Genomic DNA, 18909 nt, shown 5'->3' with positions numbered 1-18909 from the left:
AATGTCCAATAACAGAGATTCTACTTGAGAGACAGGTGAGGTAGCCAGTGCTATAGATTTTGTCCTGGTTTCTCCAAATCTTGACCATTTACCTTTTACCAGTAAGATTCAAGCTGCCAATGAACAACTAAACAATAAGAGATGCAGAATTAGTGATCCACGACAGAGCAGGCCTTGACTAAATCCAGTGTAGTGGTACTAACAGCTGGTGCGTGTGTTAAAGCTTAGCAGTTTATCTGTTCACATGGATCTAGGTTAGCAATCTTTAAGGAGAGGATGGTAACAAAATCTAGAAATCAAAAATGGAAGGAAAAGAAGCTCATTTGGGGCCCCAAAGCATAGAAAACCCTGCCACCCCCATTTAGGGAGAAATTCAGAGAGGGAGAACTTCATAAGCGTCCATCATGCTGGTGAGAAATCTTACCAGTAGAACAAGAATGACTGGTCCTTGATAGATGTAGTCTATGTACTTCCCTGGTTCCTTTCCAAACCAGCAACTGTAAATAGAAAGCCATTTATAAAGCTAATTCAAATCCCATACATCAAGGAAATTACAACCGGGCCAAGCTGCACCTTCAGGAATTGCACGCAATTAGCTTCTAAATGGGGAGTTTGGGTTTTCATCTTAATTATGGCTACACGAGGAAATGGATGAACCTGGTACGCTGCCATCAAACTTGCCTTCTTTAGTTGGAAACGGTAAGTGGCTGAATTATTATTGTTGTTATCATTAATTAGCGTTTCAGGCACTGTTTTTCAAAGAGCCATAAAAAGATTTACAACGGTCTTGAAAGCCCAAGGAGGGAGGGGGGCCTTCCTCTGAGAAAAACAGAATATGAGCCCTGCTGAATCAGACCAGAGGTCCATCTAGTCCAGCATCCTGCCACACACAGTGGCCAACCAGTTCCTCTGGAGGGCAAGGAGCAGGGCATGAAGGCTTCAGAAGAACAGAAGATGAGCCCTGCTGGGTCAGACCAGGGAGGGTCCATCTAGTCCAGCATCCTGCCTCACCCAGTGGCCAACCAGTTCCTCTGCAGGGCCAACACCAAAGGCTTGGAGGTCTTCATAAAAACATCAGGAGAGGCCTGCTGGGTCAAACCAGGGAGGGTCAATCTAGTCCAGCCTCCCGTCTCACACAGAGGCCAGCCAGTTCCTCTGGAGGTCCAACAACAGGGCTTGTAGGCCAAAGCCTTCTTCTGAGAAGAACAGAAGATGAGCCCTGCTGGGTCAGACCAGGAAGAGTCATTCTAGTCCACAGAGGCCAGCCAGTTCCTCTGGAGGGCCAGCCACAGGGCTTGTAGGCCAAAGCCTTCCTCTGAGAAGAACAGAAGATGAGCCCTGCTGGATCCCACCAAAATCCCACCTAGTCCAGCATAATCTTGTAGTCGGAATCACACAGAAGAGGTTGGAATCCAGTGGCTTTACTCACAGTTCATTTTCATAATAGAACTTGCAGACGGCCCAGGCGACAATGATCGGAAAAGGAATACCTGCATGGGGGAGAATTGGGACAGTCAGGACTGAGGGGCCAGCTGCCTAGGGCCGCAAGTCCTTCAGCTTGTTCACAACGTCGGGAAGGCTGGAGAAGGGAGTGGTGGCTGTCATGGGGGCACCTCATGCCAGTGGGAAGGCTATGGGGGTTCATGCTGGGCAGCCGTCGGGCCATCGCACCACTGCAAGTAGTAGCAGTGCCCAGCCTTGGATCCACGACATTCGGGGTGCATGATCTTAACCCATCCTCCATCTACTCCCACTGCCTGCAGTGGTTGAGAGGGCCCAGTGTGCCCCCACAAAGTATTTATTTATTATTTATTTATTATTATTATTTATTATTTATTTATATTTATTATATTATATTGATAAACCGCACTCCCTCACGGCTCAGGACGCTTTACATTTAGCTGAGCCCTGCCCACCATATCCTAGATACACCGTTGCCCCGCCCCCTAGCTGCGGCTGGCCATTCGCAGGGCTCAGAGCAGCCTGTGGCTCCGGCTCTTGTCTGCCCAGGGAGGATATTTAACCCTTCCCTTGCTGCCGCCGCCCTTGCAGCACTAGAGTCTCATTTTCCAAGCGCTGTCCGTCACAAAAACATGAGCCTCGCCGGATCGCGTTCGAGGGACACTTACACCATCCGATGAAGAGAAAGACCCATTTCCGGAGCTTGTCCGTGGAGTACGTCATCACGATGGCCGTGTGGAGGTAGCAGCCTTCCACGAACATCCAGAAGAAATTGGTCACCACGAAGTAGTTGAAGATGGTCGTGATGCAGCGACACCAGGGCTGGCCGAGAGACCAAAGGAAACGGGGAGGTCAGACAGGCGGGGAAACGCCCTGCGGTCCGGACACCCTTGAAATGACCGGATCGAATGGGAGGACAAGGCAAGACGGGCGGCTTCAAGAACTCCCTCGATACACACAATTGATTAAGATTATTCATCGCATTTTAATCCTGCTCTTCCGCTAAGGGCCTCAGGGCAACAGACAGAGGACTGCCGATTTACAGGTGGGCCAAAAATACAAACCGGGGCCCACAGTTGTACAAAGGGAGAAAACCCACTGCGTAGTAACAACACAACTTGGTAAGCGTTGACACAATACGGGAAAAGTTTATCAAATGCTTTAAAAGCACAAACACAATACTGTAATATTTCAAAAGTGTGTAATGTCACGGGAATTTCCAAATCCTGATGAGGGACCGGTAATTCCTGAATTTCGCTTGGGACTGCTTCCTTGGTGGACCCCAATCAAAAACGTAACGCCACCAAGCTGCTTCAAATTTATTTTTACGTAGAAGAGAAACAACTTTGTGAGTCAGAGAGGAGAGAGAGAGAGTCTTGTCAGTTGTTCCCCATTCCTTCTGTCTGTCTGGAGGCAAGCAGGGAGGAACTGCGTTCAAGACAGCAGGAAGTCTCCTATTGGGGAAAATGACAAAAGAAGTCCCTGTTCTAACTATGCTAAATGCGTATCTCCTCCAACGCCCCCTGCAGGATATTCCTCAGATGCTTTTGAGTCATGCACACGGTCACAGCCTTGAAAATAATAATCACATTGGAACTGACCCGTTGGTAAAATTAATTTTTAGGAGGAAGTCAAAAAAATCAGCAGCCCAAGGAGAAGGAAAAGAGAGGAATTAATGAGATCCCCCTGGCCCTAGCAAGCAGGTAATCACCACGGTTCATGGAGCATGAGATTAGACCTGCCAATTTTTAAACAGGCGTAATCACGTCTGCCTGGAGGAGGGGGGGAGAGTGATAAAAACCGTGTAGCTAAAACGATTAGACAGACCCGAAAAAGATTTGTCTCTGCATTTCCCAGAAGAATCCGATCCCTGACCTCATTTGCACAACTCAGGGGTGAGTTTCACACAAAAAAAAGAGAGATAAAATATGAAGTCCTTGTTCCTGCTTTATTTAAGGGCCAAGATGAAGTTTTGTGATTAGCTGGGCTTTTTCCTTACTTGGTTTGACGATGCTGGCTGAAGTGGGTCAGTTGCCAACCTCCAGGTGAGACCTAGGCTTTTCGTTGCCCTGTGTTTTTTAATTTTATGAACAAAACTCCTTAACTGGAGCTGCTGGGGATTGAACCTGGGACCTCCTGCATGCTAAGCAGATGTTCTTACACTGAGCTACAGCCCCTCAACTCACATGGCTAATTCTATGGCTGATTAATTGTCCTGTGTTTTTAACTTTATGAATGAAGTCTTCATTAACTGGAGATGCTGGGGATTGAACCTGGGGCCTTCTGTATGCTGAGCAGAGGCTCTGCCACTGAGCCACGGACCAAAAAGAAAAGAAAAGAATAGCTCCACTGAGCGTTTGGGGAGAGGAGGTTTTAAAACTGCACAAAGTATTACATTCTTTCCCGCATGATATTATTGCCTTTGATGCACAAACAGAAAAGGTAGGAAGATAATTTCCCGTCACCTTTTTTGACCCTAAAACTTTTGGAACAGGTTGTATTCTTTTCCCCTTCCTGTTTAACTTGTAAGCTGAGATCATCAGGAGAGAGATTGAAGCCAAAGAACCAAACCCTTGAATTAAGATTGGAAGGAGGAATATAAATAATCTTGAGTATGCTGATGACACGACCCTCCTGTCAGAAACTAAGGAAGGCCTAGAACAGCCAATTATAAAAAATCAGGGGGGAAAGCACCCCTCCATCCATCTCTCTGTCTGAAGGGAAGAAAAAGAAGAGTCGGTGTTTATATCCCGCTTTTTTCTACCCAAAGGAGTCTTCAAGCAGCTTCTAATTGCCTTCCCTGCCTCTCCCCACAACAGACACCTAATAAGGTAGGTGAGGCACGGAGAGCTCTGACAGCTCTGTGAGAATAGCTCCAACAGGACTGTGACTAGCCCAAGGTCACCTGGCTGGTTGCATGTGGAGGAGCAGGGAATCAAACCCGGCTCTCCAGGTTAGAAACTGCCACTCTTAATCACTACAGCAAGCTATCTGTCTCTTCCCGTTTCCTCAGTTGGGAGTCAAACTATCTTAGAACATTATTCTCCTTTCTTTCACTCTCACAACAACAGCCCTGTAAGGTAGGCTTGGCTCACAGTTTGTGACAGACGTGAGGTCACCCAGCAATTTTTCAGGACAGATACAGGGGTTGGGCTCCCAACCTCCAAGGGGTGGCTGGCATTCTCCCGGAGTAACTACCCTGGAGAAAAAGACAGCTTTCGAAGGTAGCCTTTATGGTATTCAGTCTCCCCCCTCCCCAAATTCTGCCCTCCTCCAGATCCCCTCCAAATCCCAACCTGAAGCCAGCAACTGTAAATGGGGGAATCAAACCTGGGTCTCCCAAGGTCATAAGTCATCACCATAAGTCATCTTTTATATTTTTAACAGAGCTTGTGTGAATCCATCTCTCTCTCTGTGAAAGAGAGAGGAGAAGAGAGAGAGAGAGAGAGAGAGGGACAGAGAGACAGAGACAGAGACAGAGACAGAGACAGAGAGAGGAATATGGACCAGAGAGTCTTCTGTACCATTCCTCTGATGAGAAAGCAAACGAGAGATGAGATCAGGCAGAGGGAGGTGAAAGAAACATATTTCTGAGGCTTTGACATGCAGGGGACATAATTCAGTCTAGCAGAATCCTATTATATAGGACAGGCCTATGTCCAAGAGGCAGAAATTATTTATAGGGACGGAATCTGTTTCCCCCAAAAGGGGGGGGAAGATTAATGCTTTGAAGTTTTTCTTCTTCTTCTTCTCGTGATGCCATCTAGACTTGAAAGAGGACCGGCACCGTAAATTACAGTAAAGGCTGGCGTGAGCCAGAAAGGCAGGTGGAGAGAGGGGCCATGAAGCGCCTTGGGCAAAACGGCGCCTCGGATGCACGGCTGGCTAGATAGAAATATACCAGGGGTTGGCCATGCCTTTGATAGTGCACGTGAAATGATGGGGAAGAAGAGAGGGAAGGGAGGGAAAGGAGGAGTCAGGGGGAAATGAAACGGCAGGTCGTCCTTGGGGGAAGAGGAGTGGCAGGTTTTCCCAGAGAGGTCTGAAGGAAGACAGAAGATAACACATGACTCTGCCTGCTATGGAATCGGAATGTAAATAAGGGGGACAACAGAATCTCAAAGGAATAACACTCCAAAGGTAACCAAGTCGAGAAAAGAGGTATGCTCATAAGAATATCAGAAGAGCCCTGCTGGGTCAGGCCAGGGAGGGTCCCTCCAGTCCAGCATCCCGTCTCCCCCAGGGGCCAGCCAGTTCCTCTGCAGGGCCAGCCACAGGGCAGAGAGGCCGAGGCCTTCCCCTGAGAAGACCCTCAGAAGAGCCCTGCTGGGTCAGGCCAGGGAGGGTCCCTCCAGTCCAGCCTCCCGTCTCACCCAGGGGCCAGCCAGTTCCTCTGCAGGGCCAGCCACAGGGCAGAGAGGCCGAGGCCTTCCCCTGAGAAGACCCTCAGAAGAGCCCTGCTGGGTCAGGCCAGGGAGGGTCCCTCCAGTCCAGCCTCCCGTCTCACCCAGGGGCCAGCCAGTTCCTCTGCAGGGCCAGCCACAGGGCAGAGAGGCCGAGGCCTTCCCCTGAGAAGACCCTCAGAAGAGCCCTGCTGGGTCAGGCCAGGGAGGGTCCCTCCAGTCCAGCCTCCCGTTTCACCCAGGGGCCAGCCAGTTCCTCTGCAGGGCCAGCCACAGGGCAGAGAGGCCGAGGCCTTCCCCTGAGAAGACCCTCCGGAGAGCCCTGCTGGGTCAGGCCAGGGAGGGTCCCTCCAGTCCAGCCTCCCGTCTCACCCAGGGGCCAGCCAGTCCCTCTGCAGGGCCAGCCACAGGGCAGAGAGGCCAAGGGCTTCCCCTGAGAAGACCCTCCGGAGAGCCCTGCTGGGTCAGGCCAGGGAGGGTCCCTCCAGTCCAGCCTCCCGTCTCTCCCAGGGGCCAGCCAGTTCCTCTGCAGGGCCAGCCACAGGGCAGGGAGGCCGAGGCCTTCCCCTGAGAAGACCCTCAGAAGAGCCCTGCTGGGTCAGGCCAGGGAGGGTCCCTCCAGTCCAGCCTCCCGTCTCACCCAGGGGCCAGCCAGTTCCTCTGCAGGGCCAGCCACAGGGCAGGGAGGCCAAGGCCTTCCCCTGAGAAGACCCTCAGAAGAGCCCTGCTGGGTCAGGCCAGGGAGGGTCCCTCCAGTCCAGCCTCCCGTCTCTCCCAGGGGCCAGCCAGTTCCTCTGCAGGGCCAGCCACAGGGCAGAGAGGCCGAGGCCTTCCCCTGAGAAGACCCTCAGAAGAGCCCTGCTGGGTCAGGCCAGGGAGGGTCCCTCCAGTCCAGCCTCCCGTCTCACCCAGGGGCCAGCCAGTTCCTCTGCAGGGCCAGCCACAGGGCAGAGAGGCCAAGGGCTTCCCCTGAGAAGACCCTCCGGAGAGCCCTGCTGGGTCAGGCCAGGGAGGGTCCCTCCAGTCCAGCATCCCGTCTCCCCCAGGGGCCAGCCAGTTCCTCTGCAGGGCCAGCCACAGGGCAGGGAGGCCAAGGCCTTCCCCTGAGAAGACCCTCAGAAGAGCCCTGCTGGGTCAGGCCAGGGAGGGTCCCTCCAGTCCAGCCTCCCATCTCACCCAGGGGCCAGCCAGTTCCTCTGCAGGGCCAGCCACAGGGTAGAGAGGCCGAGGCCTTCCCCTGAGAAGAGCCTCAGAAGAGCCCTGCTGGGTCAGGCCAGGGAGGGTCCCTCTAGTCCAGCCTCCCATCTCACCCAGGGGCCAGCCAGTTCCTCTGCAGGGCCAGCCACAGGGCAGAGAGGCCGAGGCCTTCCCCTGAGAAGACCCTCAGAAGAGCCCTGCTGGGTCAGGCCAGGGAGGGTCCCTCCAGTCCAGCATCCCGTCTCACCCAGGGGCCAGCCAGCTCCTCTGGAAGTCCAACAACAGGGCAGAGAGGCTGAGGCCGTTGGTGCATTAAGGTCACTGTTGGCCACCCAGATTGTCCGTGGCTCTTGCCTTACACCGCATCTGGCTCTCCAGGGCTAATTCTGCACGTGGAAGATAACGCGCTTTCAATGTGCTTTGGCAGCTGGAGTTTCCTGTGCAGAACAGGAAAAAGTACTTCTAAGGTGCATTGAAGGTACATTAACCCTTGGGTACAGAATGGGTCCTGGATTGCCTACTCTGGCTGCAGCAGCTCTCCCGGGTCTCAGGCAGAGGACTTTCCCACATCCACCACAGCCCCTGTGTGATCATTCACAGCCAATCAACAGAACCTTCTAGCGGCTAGGAAACAATGAGCGATTTGATGGGGACTGTAAGGATTCCAGACAGATAAAAGCTATGAAACCTGCCACCCACACGGTCTCCCCACCCAGGCACCAGCAGGGGATCAGGGGGGGGGGTAAGGGTTGACAGATCCAGGTTGGGAAACTCCTGGAGATTTTGGGATGGAGCTCGGGGAAGACAATGACCTCAGTGGAGTCTAGGTTTATGGAGTCCACTCCCCCTCCCCCCAAAAAAGCATGCATTTTCTCTAGGGGAACTGATCTCTGTTGACTGGAGATGAGCTGCAATTCCAGGGGATCCCCAGGCCCCACCTGGAGGTTGGCATCCCTGCCTGGGTAACCCCTGAAAATGGTATCTTATCGAATTCCTCAACTCAGCATAAAAGCTACAGCATAACAGGACATGTGGTCAAAATTCAGCAACGCTGTCCCTACACCTCTCTCCTGATGCGAAATCCTCAACTACCACACAGGATGGCTGAGGGCAGAACGCCGAATCCAGCGAGTGTAGAAGCCCTGCGGACTTTGGGAGATTTATGGCGGAATAAACAGGAGCAGGAGCCGCATAAACCAGCCCTGGGAGAATCTGCAAGAGGAGAAGGTGTCCTTTTCGCTAGGAAGTCCAAAACAACCCAACCGGTATTGATTGCCTCTCCCAGGCTGGGCATGAATCCTTATCCCCCTTACGGGAGACTGCAGAGCCCTGCGCTACAAGCGTAAAACGGATTCAGAAGTAAATGGGTGCGTTTCTTTTTAGGGGATCGACGGAATGAGTACCTCATTGCTTTCGTGGATGTTGTGGTTAATCAGCTGGAGCACGAACCACATCATGTTTCGCAGGATGAAGGTCGTAATCAGGTTCCAGTGGATGATATTCCGAAGGCATCGGATGCTCCTAGGGAGGCAAGACAAGGGGAAGGATCAGGACCGTTCCCTTAATGCTCCCGTACTTCCATGTTGCCTCAAGTCGGGAGGACGATGTAATAAACCAGGGGTAGTCAAACTGCGGCCCTCCAGATGTCCATGGACTACAATTCCCATGAGCTCTTTGAGAACGATGTAATAAACCAGGGGTAGTCAAACTGCGGCCCTCCAGATGTCCATGGACTACAATTCCCATGAGCCCCTGCCAGCTGGCAGGGGCTCATGGGAATTGTAGTCCATGGACATCTGGAGGGCCTCAGTTTGACTACCCCTGTAATAAACCCTCCATTCAGTGCCTTGAATGAAAGACGTTTCCCGTGGATTTGTTGCTTGTCATTATGTTGATGTGTGATTGTTGTTATTCACCTTGTTGTTCTATAAATGAGGTTACCTGTATCATTTTCTTGTTTTATGTCAACCGCCCTGAGCCTTCGGGGAGGGTGGGATATAAAAACAATAAACAAACAAACAAATAAAGGCATTCACCGCATGCTGCAAAGACTATTTTCAAAATAGGCTCCGTACGGAAGAGGCGAAGGGAGTTTGTTTGCCAACCACACAGCAATACGTCCAATGCTCAACATCGCCAAATCTGGGGATACTTAAATCCAGAGACTGGGACCAAGGACAAACAAGGACAGATCTTTCTAGAAATCTAGAAGGAGGTTGGAAGAAGAAATCTTTAAAAGGAGGGGAAATTGAAGAGGGGGGTGGGGTGGGCTGTTGAAGGTAGATTGGCTAAGGGGTGGGTGAGAAGGGACCAGGTTTATAGAGTGTGGCTCTTAGCCACAATGTTTAGGTGGAAATCTCTGCCTGGAGCAGGAATACTCTGTCTTGGGGGGGACCAGTGGGAGGGCTGCTGGAGCTTTGGCTCTTGGTGGTGGACTTTTTAATGGCCCCTGGGTTGTGGTCACTGTGTGACACAGAGTGTTGGACTGGATAGGACATTGCCTGACCCAACATGGCTTCTGTTCTTATGTATCAATCTATAGGCAGAATGGCCACTAGGACTTATCAGGGAATCTTCCAGGGAAGGTCATCAGCACTGGCCCCTTTCCATTTGTGATGGGAGGGATTGCCAGTCTCCTGGTGGAAGGCTGGAGGTCACCCTTCCAAGAGGGAGCCAGCTTGGTGTTGTAGTTAGGAGCAGCGGCTTCTAACCTGGCGAGCGGGGGTTGATTCCCCACTTCTCTGCCATGTGCAGCCAGCTGGGCTACTCATAGCCCTGATAGTGCCTTTCTCACAGAGCAGTTTCTCTCAGCCTCAACTACCTCACAGGGTGCCTGTTGTGGGGAGAAGAAGGGAAGGCCGCCGTAAGCCGCTTTGAGACTCCTTTGGGCAGCGAAAAGCGGGGTATAAAGACCAACTCTTCTTCATCTTCTTATAACCAGGCCAGGACATCCTAGGACCCAGCTACTGAAGCCGAAAGCAGATAGAAAATGGGAGTGAGGACAGAGAATTAACATCTCCCCCTCCATCATTTTTACACTCTCTGGTTCTCTGGGTCTCATAAGGTGCCAAGAGGTGCTGTGTTGTTTCGTAAAGATTTTTTTTTTATTGCATTAAAACAAAAACAAGCCCCCCCCCCCATGAACTGCACATTTCAGTGACCAACTTTAATTAAAAACTGCGATGGATTTTCACTGCTTTGAAAGGCAATCTTGGGGCTGTAACATGAGATACCAGTACATGGGATGAATGCATTAATGAACAAAGAGACAATAAAGTTCCTTTGGAGTGCCCAGTTCGGCACAGTAGTTAAGACAGATGGCTTCTAATCTGGAGAACCGAGTTTGATTCCCCACTCCTTCTCCACATGCACCCAGCCGGGTTACCTTGGACCAGTTACAGTTCTCTCAGAGCTCTCTCAGCCTTGTGAGAGCCAACATGGGGTAGTGGTTAAGAGCGGTGGCCTCTATTTTGGAGAACTGGATGCGATTACCCACTCCTCCTTTGCACGCAGCCAGCCAGGTGACCTTGGGCCAGTCCCAGCTCTCTCAGAGCTCTCTCAGCCCCACCTACCCCACAGAGTACCTGTTGTGGGGAGAGGGAAGGAAGGAAGGAAGGCGATTGTCAACCCTCCCCAGCTCTTCTTTTTTTGTTGACCTTCCACATTTTGTAGCAATTGTCCCAGCATCACACTTGGTTATACAAAGAAAGAACAACGAAAAAAGATTGGTATTTCCTTATCTCGCCCTCTGACTTCCTGCCTTCGCTGGAGAACAGAGGGCAAGATAAGGAAATACGGCTGTTCTACGTCAGGGGGGTAGTCAACCTGTGGTCCTCCAGATGTCCGTGGACTACAATTCCCATGAGCCCCTGCCAGCTGGCAGGGGCTCATGGGAATTGTAGTCCACGGACATCTGGAGGACCACAGGTTGACTACCCCTGTTCTACGTGATGCTGAAGCCTTGTAATCAAATCCTGACCCTGCAATCCATTGGGGGTTAAGCGGAGTCCAGGACACTGAAGGAAACGGGCTGGTTCAGATCTCAGCCGCTCAACTAAATAAAGCACATTAGGAGGATCCTATCCTTTGTGTGTTTACATGGAAGTGAGGCCTGCTTAGATTCGGTCCATCGTGCCTCCAGGACGTAGCAGCAACACAGACCTCGTGAATTCCCACAGCCGACTTCTGCATCGGCTTCTGGAGCGAAAGCCCCAGAAGATTCAAAGGGAAGAGGGGTCTCTGCCTCGTCCATCAGGAACAGCTGACAAGAAGACTCAGATAAAGGAGTCTGTTTGGAGTGCTTTCATCAGGGGGAAATGGAGCTTGTTCGCTTCTCCGTCACCCGCCTGCCCTGTTACTGGAGTCTATGTTGCACCTGGAAGATTTAGGGAGGCTTAAAAGGTCTGCCGGAGGAGAATTACGTCTCTCCTCCTCCGGAATTAACATCCCGCTTCCTCCCGGGCTTCCAAATCCGCAGACTGATTTGGGGAGACTGCCACAACCATCCAGCATGCAAAAACTGCATTCTGAAACTCAGCTGTCAAACGCTATTTTGGAATGCATGCATGATGTCACCCGGGAGGCCATTACAGAGTCTCCGTCTTAATGGTGGTTTGCAAAATTTGCCTCCAGGACCAGAGGTGGGCCTTGTGTGATTCCCCCTTTCTTTTTTCATAAACTCAGAACAGCATTAACAACGAAAGACACAGCAAAGGTGAACCTGTCTCGCGCGTGGCCTTTGGCAGGAAAATAATTACATGTTCTGGTGCTAAATCAAAGCCAAGTGAAAGGGAACAGGAAAGGGGAAGATGTATTAACACGCAGGCTGAAGGATGGGGTGATAGACAGCCATGCAGCGGGATCGGGACTAGAGAAGATGTACAGTGCGCCAGGAGTCTGTTTTCTCTTTCAAAATTTACAGCGGGGCACTTAAGTTCTTATCTGGAGAAGGCCTCGACCTCTCTGTCCTGTTGTTGGCCCTCCAGATAAACTGGTTGGTCACTGTGTGAGGCAGGATGCTGGACTGGATGGATCCCTGGTCCGTTCCAGTAGGGCTCATCTGATGCTCTTATCAGGGGAAGGCCTCGGCCTCTATGCCATGCCTTCCAGAGCAAATGGCTGGCCACTGTGTGAGACACGATACTAGGCTAGATGGTCTGATCCAGCAGGGAAACCAGGTCAGGGACTCACTCAGAGAGGCAGAGGCAGCCTCCTTTGTGGCACGTTTTCTGTACCTTTTAGGACTTCTTTTGCATTAAAAAAAACAAACCAGTGAGCATGGCCCAGCCCAAGTGAAGCATTTCCTTGTATCACTGACTTCAATTGGAAGGAAGGAAGTTTGATTCCAGTGGCACCTTTAAGACCCGCAAACTTTTATTTAAGGTATCATCTTTCTTTAGATACAATGAAATGGGAACTGACGGTCCAACCATATAGGCAGAAGGTAAACAGTAAACATGAATATCAGGCTTTGTTTATAAGGCTCCCGTTAGTTTGGGTTTAATTCTGCAGCGAAACCTGGTAAAGGAAATAAATATGTCAAAACTGGAGATTGACGGGCAGATGTATCCTCAATTGTGGAATGCGGAGAGTATTTAACAGAGGCCCTGCCGTGATGCCCGATCCATATCCTCTCAAGGATGGAGGCATCTTTACGGCAGCCTCTCCTTCTTCGAACATCTTCATTGCCCTGCATGCTGATTTACTGCTCACCTTCTACCTATATCTATGGACTGTTGATTCCCAATGGACTGCATCTGAGGAAGTGGGCATGCACACAAAAGCTCATCCCTTGATCAAAGCTTTGTTGGCCTTCAAGGTGTCCCTGGATTCCAACTTTGTTCTGCTGCTTCAGACCGACACGGCGACCCACCTGGATTTAACGGGAAGGAAAAGGCATGCGACGAAATCTCTCATGCATGCCAATCAGTGGAAAAGGGCAAAAGTCTGAATCGTGCCCGATGCTACGTCCGGCCAAGTGCAAAGCAGGGAGCTCTGCTCCTTGAGGGAAGAAGCAGCCCTTTTCCTCCTAAGCTGAGCCTGTTCTGGCTGTAGCACAAATAATTAAAATTAGCAATTATAATACCAGGCGAGCGCCACTGTGCGCTTATTGGAATATCGGAAAGAGTTGCAAACAGTGACCTTTTTGAAGGTGCTCAGAGGCCTGGCTGCTAATTCCTTCTAATTCCATGTTGTCTTTCATTGATAAGGATGCTCTATTAAGGCAGCTGTTTTTTTTTGGGGGGGGGGGGAATCGTCCATTAAGAATTTGGCAGGACTCTTCCCTCATCTTTGCCTCCCAGATTCTCAGGGCTCAAACAAATGAGACAAAAATAATAAAATAAAATGGCAGGCTTGTGGAGCCTCAGTTTGCCATTGGGTCATGCGTGGAAGCAAGGGGGGGGGGGATTAACTAATGGTTTCACTGAGCCAGCTTGGTGCAGTGGTTAAGAGTGGTGGCCTGTAATCTGGTAAGCCGAGTTTGATTCCCCATTCCTCTGCATGCAGTTAGCAGGGTGATCTTGGGCTAGTCACAGTCCTGTTAGAGCTGTTCTCACAGATCAGCTCTCTCAGAGCTCTCTCAGCCTCACGGGGTGTGTGTTGTGGTGAATATTTCAATGGTAAAAAACTTGAGAAAGGCTGCTCTAGACACCATTTAAAAACATAGTCCCTATTTCTCCACATGCAGCCAGCTGGGTGACTTTGGGCTAGTCACAGTCCTCTTAGGGCTGTTCTAGCAGAGCAGTTCTCTTAAAGCTCTCTTATCCTCACCTCCTTCACAGAATGGCCATTGTGGGGAGAGGAAGGGGAAAGTGTTCGGAAGCCACTTTGAGGATCCTTCGAGTAGTGAAAAGCAGGGTATAAAAAAACAACTCTTCTCTTATAAATGTGAAACTAAGACTAAGGGGAGGGGCAGATGGGCAATAAACAAAATATTGTCCCCCAGATGTAAACCGACAAGCTAAACTTGGGATAGGGAGGCCATCAAATTTATAAATGAAAGCCTGGACAAAAACCAGCCTGTCCTGAAGAGCCCTCCTTTTCGTATGGCTTTTGCACGTTCCCCCTTCCAGTTTTGTCTGTTCCCTTTCCCAGCTGGCTTGCCAATCTCCTCCCTCCGGGACCCTCTCCTGAGCTCACCTTGGGAGAGGGAAACTTTGGCATCAGTCACTAACAAGCTGCACCAAGCCTGGCTATCCCCCCCCCCCCCGACACCCGCTGTGGGCAATCGACGGGCTCTAGGCCTCTCCGTGCCGAAACTGCAAACAAAGTTGGTGGCTGATTTTTACAAAGCATCATTTTTTTCGTTCACTCCCCCAGGGAGCTAATTCTACGTTGGAATGAAAGAGAGAGAAAGAGAAATGAGGAATGCAATACGGGTGAGGCTTGCTGGTGACATGGACTTTTTGCTTCCCCCCCAAACTTGGCAGGAGCAAAGGCTGCTAAATTGAACTGGACCGGCCGCCCACCCCTCCAGTGCACTGCATTCTGCATTGACCGTGTGGTGTAATGGTGGGTGGGGGGAGTCTGAGCTTTACAAGACGGCTTTGGAGGAGGGCAGGATGCTGTTTCTGCTGGCTGCAGAGGAGAGGACACGCAGTAATGGGTTTAAACTTCAAGTACAACGATATAGGCTAGATATCAGGGAAAAAATTCACAGTCAGAGTAGTTCAGCAGTGGAATAGGCTGCCTAAGGAGGTGGTGAGCTCCCCCTCACTGGCAGTCTTCAAGCAAAGGTTGGATGCACACTTTTCTTGGATGCTTTAGGATGCTTAGGGCTGATCCTGCGTTGAGCAGGGGGTTGGACTAGATGGCCTCTATGGCCCCTTCCAACTCTATGATTCTGTGATTCTATGATTCTCCCGGCTCCTTCGCAGAGGTGCTCTCTCTCCCTTTGCTCCCGCCCTATGGCGGGTTTTCCGTGTGCCACTTTATCATTTCCTTGTGCACTTCATCAACAGTTGGTGAAGCAGCTGGGTTTCTTTCCTCATTAGCCTTCACCCCAGATTGCCTGACAAAGGGACCAGTTTGGCAGGAGCTGGGGAAAAGATGAAGAGGATTAATCTGCCCTTTCTTTTGGGGAAGCTGTGGGGGGGGGGAGGAGGGGATGTTTGAAATGGAAATCTCACTCAGGTCTGCTTGGTGCTGCTTACATGCTCCCCAGCGCACATTCACAGTCCTAAGGACTAGCAACTTCTTGGTTTAAAATGGACATTCCTGGGAACCCCCTTGTTCCATCTCCACCCATGTCAGAGTAGTATCTGGGAGGCCCCGGTTCAAATCCCCACCCATGGAAGTTCAGTGTGTAACTCTGGGCCAGTCACACTCGCTCAGCCTAATCGCAGGGTTGTTGTGAGGATAAAATGGAGCAGAGGAGAATGTCGCAAAATGCTGGCAGGGGCTCATGGGAATTGTAGTCCATGAACTACCCCTGATCTAGTCCAACCCCCTTCAGAATGCAGGAAATTTACCACTACCTGCCCACCCACAGTGACCTGAGTTCCATGCCCAGATTATATGTATATTATATATATATAATAAATAAATAATATTCTGTATTTTTCCCTCCTGGATCACTGGATTGAGGATAATTCCTCCTAACCCCACCAAAATCAACCCAGCCTGAGGCTCTGCAGGTCTCATGTTGTTTGGATTATGTTTATCTTTTTTTAAGCCTGTCTCAAAATCCTCCCGCAATCTTCTTTATCCTGGCAGGGCTCCTTTCTGCCCACCTACTTCTGCCCATGTTAATGCCACTGTGGCAACTCAAAACAAACTCACTTTCTGGCTTCTAAGGAGGCTCCCTGGAGAGCACAGTTGGCTCCGCACCGCATTGCTAAGGAAAGGGCCAGGAGTATTAATTTAAGAGCATTAATTCAAGGTAGAAATCTGTATCCATTTTCTCCAGATGTCGAAAAGCCAAGCTGAGGGATTTCTGCAGCCAAAAACGAGCCGAGAAGCCACTAACTCACTGCTATATTAGAAACTAGATAAATGGTAATGTTGAGACGGAATTAGCAAAATTGCTCCTTCCTTGTTTGTTCGGGCATTTGTGAACATTTGTCTCTGGAAAGAAAAGATAGAATTACAGTGAAATATTCCCTCTTTCATTAGCTGCGAAGGTGTAAGCCGGTTATAAGCGGCGTGTCCAGCCAGGCTGAACGTGATCCCTGCCCAATCGGGAAAGAAAAACAGTTAATGGGCTAATGCCGAAAATTCATCAACATTTCCACTGGTTGGATCCTGCCCCTATTTGCAGCTCCTTCTCTAGGTGACGGTAGCAACAGATTATTTTAACGTTATAGCGCTATAGTACAATAGCAATTCCCACTTTCCTAAGAACCCTGTGGTGTATGCAGGAGAAAAGGGCAGAGTACATGCCCGCTGACAGAGGAGAAAACATTACTGCCAGCATGAATGCCCCAGAATTCATGATTGTAAGAACAGGGAAACACGGAACCTTTGCCATGTGGTTGCATCCATTACATGTCCTGTATGCAAGCGTGTGCCTCATGTCTTTTGCTGTAACTGTGGGATGTATATCGGGGAAATAAATGAAGTCATTAAGTACATGAAATAAAGTAAAATACCTAGCTTTCTCAGGAGGGGGATATCAGGGCAATGCCATTGGGAGCAAAAATACAGGCAGGCGTTGTCTTCTCTGCCTCTCCTATGGGCCTGTATCTTCATGTGTTTTTCCTCCATTTTACAAGTGTTTCACTCCCTCTACAGCTCACTTTGATCTTCCACCGATTCACGTCCTGCATATCTCCCTGCAGACTTAGAATGCAGGTTTTCATGCCAGACATAAACTGTTGTAATATTGAATCGACCACTAGAGGGGGCAAAACAAACAAGGAACAGATCATCCCCCCTAAAGAAACAGGAACTTAGAAGCGAGGGAAATGAGAGTGTGGAAAAGCCCATAGGTCCGACCCAGCAGGAATGCTCTTACAGTATTTTTGGTGCTTACAAATTTTCTTATAGCAAGTGCAAAAAACACCATTAAACCCCCTATTGTCTGAGCATGGACAATGAGACAGTTTAAAGTAGCACGGTCCCATTGCAAGGTTTCCACAATATGATGTTGAACACTGGAGAGGGTTAACAATTTCTTGCATTCCTTTTAACAATTTAATTGGTTTTTCTTGGGGGATGGGGGGTGGTTGAGTCCTCAGCAAACCTGTGAGTGATTCTCATTAAAATAAGCAAAGCTTTCTTGGGAGTTAATATTCGTAGGAGTGGGCTGTTAATTTTATCCGATGCGTCAGTTCCATTGTAAAAGCAGTCCCGCCCATCTTAGTCATCTCTATATCAATCTTTGCCTTTAGCTGTTTCCATGATTGTGTTCTCCAGCTTTTTCAAAGCAACCCCTAAATTAAAAATCCATTCAGGACCTCTGTCTCTGGCATAATTCTTTAAATATCTCAGGACAATCGGGTGATGATTTGAATACCATTCCAGTTTTGAAAATAACATATATTTTGAAAATAACAGTTTTGAAAATAACATGCACGTGCAGAAGAAGAAGGAGAGTTGGTTTTTTTATGCCCCAAATTTTCACTGCCCGAAGGAGTCATAAAGTGTCTGACAATCGCCTTCCCTTCCTCTCCCCACAACAGACACCCTGTGAGATCAGAGCCCTCAGAGAGTTCTGACCGGGACTGCTCAGTCAGAACAGCGCTATCAGGACTGTGATGAGCCCCAGATCACCCTGCTGGCTGCATGTGCAGGAGCAGGGAATCAAGCCTGGCTCGCCAGATTAGAAGCCGCCGCTCTTAGAAAGCCACTTGCTGGCTCTCAATGTCAACTGACAGAGGAGAAAATGTTACTCTAAGGCAGGGGTAGTCAACCTGTGGTCCTCCAGATGTTCATGGACTACAATTCCCATGAGCCCCTGCCAGCGTTTGCTGGCAGGGGCTCATGGGAATTGTAGTCCACGAACATCTGGAGGACCACAGGTTGACTACCCCTGCTCTAAGGGAGAAAATCTCCACTCACTGGACTCTCCCTTGACAGATACGGAGATGGCTAAACATTTGCACAGAACGAAGAAAGCGTGTGCAGAGGTGTCTCGGTGTGAATGGGAATTCTTCTTGCATGCCTGCCAATGCTTTGGCCCTTGTAGGCTGGCTATATAAGAAGAGTCTTATAAATAAAAGAATCTTATAAATAAAAGAGCTTAAAAAGAAAATGGTCGTCCAGATGGTTTGGGGCTTGCCGCTGTGGCTTGGCTGAAAACTCGAACGGGCGAGACAAAAAAACTGCACATCATTTTTCGTCCCAGCAAACAGCAGCCTGCGGCAGCCTCAGTTTCCTTCGGGGCATGTAGAGCAGAAGAGGGGTATAAGCATTCACCCCCAACTGAATTGTAGAAAACAACTATTGTGCATATCTTAAAAGAGAAACCGCATGCTTTAATGGTCCATCCTCCTTTAAAGGGGCCATTTCGAACAGTGCAAATAGATTTGAAGAGTTAAACTCCTTCTCCCTTCCCAGCATGGCTCTAAGCCAAATTGAGGCTGCAAGAGCCCGCAATTTGTCTTTCATAGACAGAACTAAATGCATCGTCCCTGTGAGACCCGAAATAACATGCATCTTTGGTGGATACTCAGTGCAGTCAGGAATGCCTGAAGCGAGCTTTGACCTTTCTTGTTCAAACTTGCTCACTTGGATACTTTTACCCACTCGTCCCCACCGAATGTGGACTCAGTGGCTTACGAGAAAGCAGTAACAAACTACTGGTCACAAGAACTGGTAAGCAATAATCTACCCAGGAAGCAAAAGGAAGCGGATCAAGTGTCTCCTAAAAATAGGCAAATTCAGAGCTTTTGCAAAAAAAACCCAA

At 49.8% G+C, this 18909-nt stretch overlaps 1 protein-coding gene across 2 annotated transcripts in view; it reads right to left on the bottom strand.

The window, feature by feature from the left end:
• CRHR2 (corticotropin releasing hormone receptor 2) overlaps positions 1-18909 on the bottom strand; it is a 108819-nt gene that overhangs the window by 22143 nt on the left and 67767 nt on the right. For both annotated transcript variants that reach the window (XM_077303638.1, XM_077303639.1), the window contains 4 exons: positions 8465-8582; positions 2130-2283; positions 1430-1490; positions 425-497 (listed from right to left, as the gene is read on the bottom strand). In XM_077303638.1, coding sequence (XP_077159753.1) covers positions 425-497; positions 1430-1490; positions 2130-2283; positions 8465-8582 — 406 coding nt within the window. The remainder of the gene's footprint in view (positions 1-424; positions 498-1429; positions 1491-2129; positions 2284-8464; positions 8583-18909) is intronic.

The sequence above is a fragment of the Paroedura picta genome, chromosome 11, assembly GCF_049243985.1.
Source record: "Paroedura picta isolate Pp20150507F chromosome 11, Ppicta_v3.0, whole genome shotgun sequence".
Classification (NCBI taxonomy): domain Eukaryota; kingdom Metazoa; phylum Chordata; class Lepidosauria; order Squamata; family Gekkonidae; genus Paroedura; species Paroedura picta.
Note: the sequence above shows the minus strand (reverse complement) of the source record. Positions and strands in the feature narration are given on the sequence as shown.